The 12,112-nt window shown below is 35.7% G+C and overlaps 2 protein-coding genes across 3 annotated transcripts in view; one reads left to right on the forward strand and one right to left on the reverse strand.

The window, feature by feature from the left end:
* LOC107563270 (ras-related protein Rab-27B-like) overlaps positions 1-7,838 on the forward strand; it is a 37,025-nt gene extending 29,187 nt beyond the window's left edge. For both annotated transcript variants that reach the window (XM_016248085.1, XM_016248086.1), the window contains exons 3-6: positions 2,430-2,515; positions 5,537-5,640; positions 6,178-6,301; positions 7,453-7,838. In XM_016248085.1, coding sequence (XP_016103571.1) covers positions 2,430-2,515; positions 5,537-5,640; positions 6,178-6,301; positions 7,453-7,636 — 498 coding nt within the window. In that variant the 3' untranslated portion in view covers positions 7,637-7,838. The remainder of the gene's footprint in view (positions 1-2,429; positions 2,516-5,536; positions 5,641-6,177; positions 6,302-7,452) is intronic.
* A 2,148-nt stretch (positions 7,839-9,986) lies between these two features.
* Positions 9,987-12,112, reverse strand: part of LOC107563271 (cingulin-like protein 1) — a 62,836-nt gene continuing 60,710 nt past the window's right edge. The window contains exon 19 of the mRNA XM_016248087.1: positions 9,987-10,723. Coding sequence (XP_016103573.1) covers positions 10,612-10,723 — 112 coding nt within the window. The 3' untranslated portion in view covers positions 9,987-10,611. The remainder of the gene's footprint in view (positions 10,724-12,112) is intronic.

Consider the following 12,112-nt stretch of genomic DNA (forward strand, 5'->3'; position numbering starts at 1 on the left):
GAGAGAGAGAGAGAGAGAGAGAGAGAGTGTGTGTGTGTGTGAGAGAGAGAGAGTGAGAGTGTGTATGTGTGTGTGTTTGTGTATGTGTGTGTGTGTGTGTGTGTGTGTGTGTGAGAGAGAGAGAGAGAGAGAGAGAGAGAGAGAGAGAGAGAGAGAGAGAGAGAGAGAGAGAGAGAGAGAGAGAGAGAGAGAGAGAGAGAGAGAGAGAGTGTGTGTGTGTGTGTGAGAGAGAGTGTGTATGTGTGTGTGTGTGTTTGTGTATGTGTGTGTGTTTGTGTGTGTGAGGACGTGCAAAGCGTGTTTCCACCCACTAAAAACGTTCCTTCGCTGATCTGGAAAAGATCGATAATGAGAATGAGGCCTGAACTTCTCAAACACACTCGCAGTATGAATCATCCGAGCTCAGAAACACAGGAGAATCGGAGACGCAGAGCTGCCCACATTATCAGTGACACAGAGCCACATCATGTCAGGAATCAGCGGCTGACGCGCTCGTGAACAATCCTCCATTATTCTCCAACATTATAATCTCATATATTTATGACCCATAAACATGGACTCCTTACAGACTCTATTTCCCACGTTTCCACACGATTTAGTGCCAGACACAAAATCCTGATATATTTCAGGTGTCTGCAGTATCTTTCAAGTTATTTATTATTATTACTGCTGCTATTATTAATTATGTAATTCTTATTATTATTTAAAATATTTAATTACATGATATTTTTCTACTTGCGTTAGTACAGTACTGCTTATATGTATTATTTATTCATTATTTATTTTATTTATTTATTAATTTTTTTATTGAAATTGTTATTCTTTCAGTATATTTAGTCTTTCGGATTCATCATCATCATGATTTAAAATATTTAGTTTCTATTAGTTCACTTTTTTTCCCTACATTTATTTATTTAATATAAATCTATTTTTTATTGTTTTATTGTATTTTTCTTTCATAAGCATATCATTATTTAGTGCCAGACACAAAATCCTGATTTATTTAATGTGTTTTATGACCTTTTTCTGTCTGTATCTTTATTTATTTATTTAAATTGTTTAGTTTCTATCAATGAAGTATCTTTATTTTTCCTACTTTAGTACTGTACTGTTATATTTGTTTATTTATTCATTCATTCATGTAAATCTAATTTTTCTTTCCTCTGTAAGCACACGATTATTAAGTGCCAGACACAAAATCCTGCTTTATCCAGGTATTTTATGCTCTTTTTCTGCTTGCAGTATCTTTCAGAGACTCGTAAAATGTCATAGATGAAGTGGGCAGGGAGACCGTGAGATGAAAGCATATATCCCAGCATGCACTGCGGCTCAGGCAGATCAATAACAGCATCCATCTGAGCTAAAGCGAGCAGAAGTAAAGCAGTATACGAGCATCTGGATCATGTTTGAGAAGTTTGTCTGCCGTGTTTTCAGTCTTTAGACCTCGAGCCAAAGTTAGCTTTCAAAATGTAGTCTTTTGTTTCAGTCGTTCATCCAGCACAGTTTGGTCTCTGTGTTCTTGTTTGGAGGGTGTAATCTATTAACTACACGCATCAGAAACACGTCTGTCATAAAATACTTTAACAATTTATATTTAAAGTGATCACAGTTTAATAAAAACATTGCAAGTTACAAATAATTTCATTACTTCGTTTCAATTCCTCGGTTATTCAAACATCGAATAAATTATATACAGAAAGCGAGCAAAGAATTTCCATTATCACTGACTATAGTCTAGCGCGAGTTTAAGCACTCTCAAACGACTCCCATTATAAATACTAGGGATGCACCGATACCGATACTGTGTCTGTATAGGTGTCTGAATAAATTTTGGTTGGGCTGTATCAATTTGATAAATGAAGTTAACCAACTAACATTATACATACCCTTTTGGTTTCTGTACCCAATATTTAAAACATTTACAAATGCAATAAAAATATCGGTATCGGTACCTCGGTATCGGAAAGTACCAAAAATAAAAGTATCGGTATCGGGCGAGTACTGGAAAAAGTGGTATCGGTGCATCCCTAATAATCACTGAAGCTCCTACACCGTCAAATGAATCTCTCACTTACATCTTTGTTGTTCGTGATGGGAGGATTCGCGAGAGAGCAGAATTCATCGAGCGCGAGCACTGAACTAAACTCCGGCGTTAACGCCTGAAAACAACGAACGACTCGAAGACTAATCATTTCTCTTTCCTGTACAGAACCTATTGGATGTTGCGCAACATGAAATGAACGAATCCCTCGCTGAGTCAACTCATCGTTCCGAGTCATTTTAAAGATTCGTTCGAAATAGAAGAACGACCCATCACTACTCGCGAGGGCGCTACTTTTGAAACTGTTTAATCGGCATGAAAACAGAGACTCTATGGATTTCTCAGGCAGGTTTGGTGCTGATCTCTGCTGATCTCTGTTGTTCTCCAGGTTTATACGACAAACAGCCCCAATGGAACGACAGGAAAGACATTTAAGGTTCACCTGCAGCTCTGGGACACGGCGGGACAGGAGAGGTGCGCTCTTCTCTTCTTATTCCTGATCACATCCACACAGTCAGTGGAAGCGTCTCAAAGCAGCCTGTTTCAAAGACCGTTTTAAAGCAGCTTCACAGAAATAAACAGGAAAATAACGGTTAAATATTGTTTAATTCATCAATCGTGATTAGGGTTGGGTATTGTTTGATTTTTCCGATACCGGTGCCAAATCAATACTTTTAAAACAGTTCAGCCTAAGCCTGAACCGATACTTATATATATATATATAAAAAAAAAAAACTTCCACAAAAAATGATGGATTGGCCATTAGCACCGTAAACACATGATGTCGGTTTCATTCATACTGGACGCCAGAGGGCGCCCTCGCACAGAAAATCCAAATATCCAGTCACAGAAGCAGCGGAACTCATGACCCTCCAGGAAATCCCTTATAAGGACAAAGGCATGTAACAGAGTAAACAGAACATATAAACGTTTTGAATGATAAAACAAAGACAATAAACACTCGACTGCGACAATATAGTTTATCTGTGTTATTCAAGCCATCTCTGGTATTTTCATAACAATTAAGTATATTTATAATCCATTGCTAATTGATGTATTCTTTTAAAGTAGCGTATGGAACATATTTTCTGCCTCATTCTGTGACAAGAAGCCATATCAGATCACAAAAGGAAGCATTTGACTGCTGTTGTGGAGTAAATAGGTTATAATGTTCTCTTCTGTTGGACAACAGGTTTAGAAATGTGAATACAAGGGAAGTTTAGCTTTATGCATTTTAATTTAAGCATGTTTAGCTTAGTTAACGGAAGGCTACCTGCTGCCGTGCCATCAGAGCAAGTTACTGCATTCACGCGCTCCTCGGATGCTCTCATTTCCCGAGTTGTGCTTTTAAGTCGGAATTACGGAACTACAAAGATTTGTTGGATTTGTATTATTAGAACTAGGGTTGGGTATCGTTAGAAATTTTCCGGTTCCAGTTTTGCCTAACGATTCTGGTTACATTTAAATGAACTATTATTATTATTATTATTTTTTACTATTTTACCTTAGTAAAATAGGCAGTAAGTAATGTTGAGTAATGCATGTGCTTCAAAGTTGATGTTTTTTACACTATCAATAACATTTGGCTTTTCAAGCAGGAATAAGCTGGTTGGCCAAATAGTCCCTTGAGGGCTAAGACACTTGTTCAGTTCCCTAAATTAATGAAATATTATACATATAACCATGTATACACACACTGCATAAAGCCCCTATTTTACAAATAATAATGCAGTCATGAGATGGTGTGATGCAATGAGTGTTTTCCACATTTTTAAACATTTAAAATGCATGAAAATGACCTGCACTAAATAATCTAACCCTCATACTTGCATAACAACAGCAGTCTATTTATTTAGTGGTCCAAGTTGAAGTCAGTATGTATATTAATGACAATATGGGACAAATATAATGTAATTTAGTGGCGGCACGAGCGTACAGTTATGGAAAGCCATATGGGTCATAATTCGCACGCTTTCCACCGCCGTATCGATATTAAAACGCCGTTAGGCGATAAGTTAACGGCAGACGCCACCACGCGTTAACGGGATTACAAAGGTAAAAAAAAAAATAAAAAAAAGCTTTAAGGAGTCAAATTTTGCCCTATAAGGTTCATTTCTGTCATTGATCAGACGGTGTTCCTTAAAAAAAAATATGTATATATATATATTTTTTTAAATGTAAGCATAGAGGCCTTAAGACTGTAATGTTACCTTTTATGTTTTAGCTAATCAGGCCAATGAGAGACAATTACTAATCATTCTCATTTTTTATTAAATCATTATTTTATTTCACTAATCAATCTTTTTATTTTATTAAACACAAGGGGTCATTAATGATGCTTACATTATAGCATGTGCAAATTCACACACAAAATATCTATAATTTGGCCAAAATTGCACCTTTACGGGAAACGGCTGCTCACAGCGCTTGGTCACGTGTCGCACCAGAACCGTTTTCAGAACCGAAACTTAGAAATAGCTCACGGTTACGGTTCTTTTCAAAACGGTTCTTGGTTCCCAACCCTAATTAGAACTTTCCAACTTGAGTTCACGTGCATTTCTCAGTCGAGAAATGATTTTTCACGTGTGGTGCCGGTGATGATGCTTCTTACGTCCGTTTCGGAGGACCAGAGGACCGATATTTCAATCGATCGCTCAGGCATGGCACCGAAATCTGCGTTCTGACTCGGTTCTAGTACATACCGGTTACATAGGTACCGGTGCCATATTGGTACCGGGTTTCGGTACCCAACCCTAATTGTGATACAATTTCAGTTTTAGCTGTGAAGCAGCTCCACAGAAGACTACAGTGTCATTCAGATCAATTCAGTTCAATAACAGTGTTGATGTTGTAGAGTTAGTTTCATTATTCGGCTCAATTCAGGAGTTACATTGGAGTCCGGTTTAATTTATAAAATTTCATATTAATTCTCTTTTGTACTATGTTGCATAACAATTTAAAGTATTGTTTAGAACATATTTAGTCTCTAATTATTATTATTCCTACTTAGCAATATTGTAGGAGTACTGTAGTACTGTACTGTTACTAATATTATTATTATTATTTATGTTAAAAAATTAGTTTCTATTAAGTTACATTACATTTTTCTACTTACTGTTTTACTGTACTGTTAGATGTATTATTTATGCATTTATTTATTATTTAATTTAATTAAAATTGATCTTAATCTAATACTTTTTGTGCTTTAATATAATTGTATTTATTTGAATATTTTTATTATTCATTTAAACTTTTTTTTTCCCTGCTCCTGATCTGGAGGACTGATTGGGTTCTCTTTGATTCGCTCACTTTAGCTGCTGCACTGTAACTCCTTCACGATGAGCTGCGTTTCTGTCATCACAGCAGAGACAACACACAGACGTGGATCAGTGTTTTACTGCTGGCCTGACTCTGACCTCATGATTTGGAGATCAGATGTTAATGCACTGAATTCAGTGATTGCAGGCAGTTGAAGTCTCTGTCTGTTCTCCGCAGGTTCAGGAGTTTGACCACGGCCTTCTTCAGGGATGCGATGGGTTTCTTGCTCATGTTCGATCTGACGAGCCAGCAGAGCTTCCTCAACGTCAGGAACTGGATGAGTGAGTGACTGCAGATGCACCACTAACTAACCAGCACTAACCAGATTAACAGGCACTGTGTTAGCTACAGTGCTTGCTGGCGAGAATTCCTCTTTCTTTTCCTCTTCTTTATCTTATTCTGCCTATTTTTTAGTTTTCCTTTCCTGTTCTTTTTCCTCTTCCTCTTCCTCCTCCTCTCCTTTTCTTCCTTGCACACATTTCTGCAGTAGATTCAGTCTGAACTGTTGTTTTGATGATCATTTCAGCTCTGTAGCTCTGCTGTTGAATCTGACATGCTTTCGTTTACACTAAAACCTGAAACTGTGAAACACTTCTGTGTGTGTGTGTGTATGTCTATGTCTGTTTCTGTGTGTGCGTGTGTGTGTGTGTGTGTGTGAGCGTGTGCGTGTGTGTGTGTGTGTGCGGGTGTGTGTGTGTGGGTGTGTGTGTGTGTGTGTGTGTGTGTGTGTGTGTGTGTGTGTGTGTGTGTGTGTGTGTGTGTGAGTGTGTGTGTGTGTGTGTGTGTGCGTGTGTGTGTGTGTGTGTGTGTGTGTGTAGGTCAGCTCCAGGCGAACGCGTATTGTGAGAATCCAGATATTGTTCTCGTGGGTAATAAAGCCGATCTGAACGACCAGAGAGAAGTTCAGGAGAAACAAGCGAAAGAACTAGCGGACAAATACGGGTGAGTGTGTGCGTCAACTTCACTCTTCAGTCATTGATGTTTATATTTTATTTTCTCATTTATAATAGATTTACTTTTTACAAATATACAGTGGGGAAAAAAAGTATTTAGTCAGCCACCAATTGTGCAAGTTCTCCCACTTAAATATTGAGCATAAATGTATAAACATAGTAAAATGTTTTCAAAAATTTTATATACACTACCAGTTTTTGAACAGTAAAATTTTTCATGTTTTTAAAGACTTCTCTTCTGCTCACCAAGCCTGCATTTATTTGATCAAAAATACAGTAAAGCAGTAAAATTGTGAAATATTTTTACTATTTAAAACAGCTGTTTTCTATGTGAATCTCTGTTAAGCTGTAATGTATTTCTGTGATGCGCAGCTGTATTTTCAGCATCATTACTCCAGTCTTCAGTGTCACATGATCTTCAGAAATCAGTATAATATGCTGATCTGCTGCTCAACAAGCATTTCTGATTATTATTATTATTAATATTTAAAACAGTTGAGTAATTTTTTTTTCAGGATTCTTTGATGAATAGAAAGATCCAAAAATCAGCATTTATCTGAAATAAAAAGCTTTTGTAACATTATACACTATTCCATTCAAAAGCTTGGAGTCAGTATAATTATAGAAATGATAGAAATTAATACTTTATTTAGCAAGGACACTTTAAATCGATCAAAACTGATGAAAAAAACATTTAGAATGTTACAAAAGATTTCTATTTCAGATATTCATTTCTTTCTATTCATCAAAGAAACCTGAAAAATTATACTCCGCTTTTTTCAACATAATAAAAATAATAATAATAAATGTTTCTTGAGCAGCAAATCAGCATCTTAGAATGATTTCTGAAGGTCACGTGACACTGAAGACTGGAGTAATGATGCTGAAAATACAGAGTTTAACAGATATTCACACAGAAAACAGATGTTTAAAATTGTACTGCTTTTGCTGTATTTCTGATCAAATAAATGCAGGCTTGATGAGCAGAAGAGCCTTCTTTAAAAAACATAAAAAATCTTACTGTTCGTTTTATACCATATAACAACCCAAGTTTCCATTTTTGCTCAAATGAAATAATTCTCGTGTATCCATGTGTCCCAGGTTGTTCTTCTGATGTTTGTGTTTGTCTCCTCTTCCCAGAATTCCCTACTTCGAGACGAGTGCGGCGACCGGCGCGGAGGTGGATAAAGCCGTGGTGACGCTGCTGGATCTGGTGATGAAGCGGATGGAGCAGTGTGTGGATAAACCGGCGGCGGAGCACGACACGGATGGCTCCAGCAAACTGGACGCCGCGGCGGGAAACCAGAAGAAGTGTGCCTGTTAAAGCAGACCTACTGTATTACTGATATGTGTGGACATTGTGTTTTCCCTCGGAGAGTTTGTGAGAGCTGTCGTACTGCCTCGTGATCTTTAATAACCCCGTCCAAATTTAGCCCAGATTATTACCGTCTGCAAATGTGTCTGAAATATTCCATCTTAGGTCAGAAACTCACACTAAAACCCTGATGTGGCCATAATCTCGATCTAAAAAAAGGGGGGGGGGGATTTTTATTAAATTGCATTAAATTGATCAAAAGTGACAAAGATTTCTATTTCAAATAAATGCTGTTTTTTTTTTTTTTACTTTCTTTTCAAGTTTCATTGGATAAAAGCATCTGCCAAAATTTTTTCCTTTCGTTTTTAGTGCATAAATATTGTTAGTAAAATAGAAATAGTAATTATTGGGTATAGTAAGAGTTTATTTCAATAATGTTTGTTATATATTACTCATTTAAATGTTGCAGTTTCACTTGATGTTACTTTTTGTAAATATATATATATATAGACTTCAAATTTTAAATAAGGAAATTAATGCTTTTATTCATCAAGGACGCATTAAATTGATCAAAAGTGACAGTAAATGCATTTATAATGTTACAAAAGATTTCTATTTCAAATAAACGCTGTTCTTCTGAGCTTTCTATTCATTAAAGGATCCTGAAAAATAAAATGCATCACAGTTTCCACAGAAATATTGTGCAGCATGTATGGATAATAATCAGAAATGTTTCTCGAGCAGCAAATCAGCATATTATACTGATTTCTGAAGATCGTGTGACACTGAAGACTGGAGTAATGATGCTGAAAATCACAGAAATAAATTCCAGTTTAACAGAGATTCACATAGAAAACGGCTGCTTTAAATAGTAATATTATTTCACATTTTTGACTGTATTTTTGATGAAATAAACGCAGCCCTGCTGAGCAGGAGAGAGGTTGGTCTGGTAGCGTATGCTCATGGTTTGACGTCACTGGATGTCAGAGTCTGTGCATGACTGACTTGAGCTTGTGAATGTGTCTCTGGTGTCGTCAGGCTGCGGATGCTTGCGTGTTCATGCGTGTCGCTGCATGCGGTCACGCACTCCATGCAGAGCTCTGGAGAAACTCCGCTGAAGAATGTTTCATATTCCCGTCTGAATCTTCTCGTCCTGTTCGCTTGTTCTTCTCATCAGCCCTCAGAAGTGCAGATTCATGGCTGAATAACTGCGGTGTGTTTGTGAGCGGCTCCAGCACACGCTTCTGACTTCTGGACACTTGAAAGAAATCCATGTATTTTTAAAGCATCTGTGTATAAGAATGGACTGAATAAACATTTAATAATCAGGCAGATTAATGCAGATCTCCTTCTAGTGTCATGGTTTTTAGGCTGATGTCCTGAAAACACACCCAGATCATATTTCACGCCAAATTCAAAACCATTAGGATTTTTTTGCATTGTGACTTTATTTTCTTGACGGGTTAAAAGAAAAAAAAAATCTCATTACTGTACTGTATATGTAAGTTTGTTTTTCTCAATGTCTTTCATTACTGTGATGCAGTATTTTATTTTTATTTAATTAAAAAAAACTAAGTTGCAGTAATGAGAATTTGTGAAATTGTTGGATTGCAAAAACATCTCAGTCCTATATAAAAATAATAGGTTTTATTTTCTCAATGCGAAATATGTCGTGTTATTTTTGTCATGACTTTGGAGTGAAATGCGACATGTATTTTAAATATCATGAAAACATGTTCAGGTCATATTTCACCCTAAATTCAAAACCGTTAAGATGTTTTGCATTGACATCATTTTCATGACAATTAAAAGAATACATTTTAACACTAAATTCTCATTACTGTATGTAAATGTTTTACTTTAGATTTTTTTTTCTCATTAAAATCTCATTACTGTAATACGATGTTACTTAATATTATTTAAATCAGCAAAGAGGCCTATAAAATGTAATGTTTTTTTTACATTTATTTAAATTTTTGTATTATTTTCCAAACGAAAAAATTTTTATTTTGGGGTGAAATTAGACCTGGATGTGCTTTCGTTTTTTTTTTCCAAAAAGGCAGCATAAATACCATGGATGTATTTTCTCACATTTATTATTACAATTACGATACAATACAAGCTTGGTCCTAAAATTCTTAATGCAAAATAAAGTCTTTTTTTTGCCTTATGAGTTTGGGATGAAATCTGAGCTGGTTTGGTGCGATTGATATGGTTTAATATATGGTCTGTGCTGTTTTGGTTCTTAATGGCGTTTTATTTTTGTCCTCTGGTGCCAAACTCAATAAATGTTCTTCATTTGTATTAATTGACAGTTATTAAAGTTATGAATCAAGTAGACATACACACAAAACAAATCTTGATTTATAATATTTTATTACCATTTGGTAGTTCCACGTTAATCTTTGAACTCCTTATCAAACCCCCTGGAGCTAAATCTGCAGCACAGCATCACGAACACTTAATAACGACGATTCCCTTAATAACCTTCAGCAGAATAATATCCGTCCTGATCGCTCAACGCATGCAAATAAACTCATCAATATTTATTCCTATCTAGATTATATTAATATATGCATAATGTCATTTGCATATATGATTGAATTGAGAAATAACAACAGAAACAGAACAGAGAGCTTGATAAAGAACTAATGCACACAATAGCTTACTGTAAACCAGATTTGGCAGTGACGGCGAAGCAGATTCTCCTGTAAGTACTTATTCAAATCCTAAGAGCGTCAGTCCACAGGAAAGAGCTTTTCCACAACAGTGTTTATATGGAGCTTCTCTGGATCCGGTCTCCCTCTCGTAGACCTGGACTCGAGTGGTTTCCGTGATCAGTTTTGGTTTGTAGTCTTTGATATTTGAAAGGAAACCGTTTGACAGCAGGTTTACGTTCAGGTCCAGGCTGATTGGGTTTTGGCAGTTTTTGATATAGTTTTAGCTTCGGTTAGGCCGGTTCGGTCTGGTCTGGTCTGGTCCCGTCACACCTGAGTGATCTGCTTGTCTGTGGATTCGGTCTGATCTTCCTCTTCATCATCCTCTTCACTCAGGTGCAGCTTCAGGTTTTCCAGAGTTTGTCTCGACTCTTTCCTCCTGCTGAACAAAATGAACTATTTTAGAAGAACATCTACAGAACATTAACCTGTATAAATGTGGTGTATATAGTAACACAAATATATATTTCTAATCATAATTTAAAAAAAAAATATATATAAAAATATTTTTTATAATTATAATAAAATACATATTTGCATAAATAATTGATTATTATTAAATAAATATAATTTATATGAATGTAAAATAATATGGTGTATTAACACAAAAATGCAATACATTTATACATAAATATCTATTAAACAATTTATGTTATATCAATATGTGGTATATATTAACACAAATATGTCTTTATAATTACAATAAAATACATTTATACATTAAAATGTATTAATGTAATTTATGTTAATATTAACATGGGGTATATATTAACACAAATATTTATTTATACTTAATAAAATATACATTCAGTGCGAGTGTGCGTGCATGAGTGTGCGTGCGCGAGTGTGTGTGTGTGCGCGCGCATGCGTTCGTATGCATGTATGTGCGTGTGTGTGAGTGAGTGAGTGAGTGTGCGTGCGTGTGTGCGTGGTGGATTCGGTCTGATCTTCCTCTTCATCATCCTCTTCACTCAGGTGCAGCTTCAGGTTTTCCAGAGTTTGTCTCGACTCTTTCCTCCTGCTGAACAAATTAACTATTTTAGAAGAACATCTACAGAACATTAACCTGTATAAATGTGGTGTATATAGTAACACAAATATGTATTTCTAATCATAATTTAAAAAATATATATATATAAAAATATTTTTTATAATTATAATAAAATACATATTTGCATAAATAATTGATTATTATTAAATAAATATAATTTATATGAATGTAAAATAATATGGTGTATTAACACAAAAATGCAATACATTTATACATAAATATCTATTAAACAATTTATGTTATATCAATATGTGGTATATATTAACACAAATATGTCTTTATAATTACAATAAAATACATTTATACATTAAAATGTATTAATGTAATTTATGTTAATATTAACATGGGGTATATATTAACACAAATATTTATTTATACTTAATAAAATATACATTCAGTGCGAGTGTGCGTGCATGAGTGTGCGTGCGCGAGTGTGTGTGTGTGCGCGCGCATGCGTTCGTATGCATGTATGTGCGTGTGTGTGAGTGAGTGAGTGAGTGTGCGTGCGTGTGTGCGTGAGTGAGTGTGTGCGTGCGTGTGCGAGTGTGTGTGAGTGAGTGTGTATGTGTGTGTGAGTGAGTGTGTATGTGTGTGTGAGTGTTTATGTGCGTGTATGTGCGTGTGCATGTGTGTGAGTGAGTGTGCGTGTGTGCATGTGTGTGTGTGAGTGAGTGTGTGTGTGTGTGTGAGTGAGTGTGTGTGTGTGAGTGAGTGTGT

The sequence above is a fragment of the Sinocyclocheilus grahami genome, unplaced genomic scaffold (genome assembly GCF_001515645.1).
Source record: "Sinocyclocheilus grahami isolate Dianchi unplaced genomic scaffold, SAMN03320097.WGS_v1.1 scaffold864.1, whole genome shotgun sequence".
Classification (NCBI taxonomy): domain Eukaryota; kingdom Metazoa; phylum Chordata; class Actinopteri; order Cypriniformes; family Cyprinidae; genus Sinocyclocheilus; species Sinocyclocheilus grahami.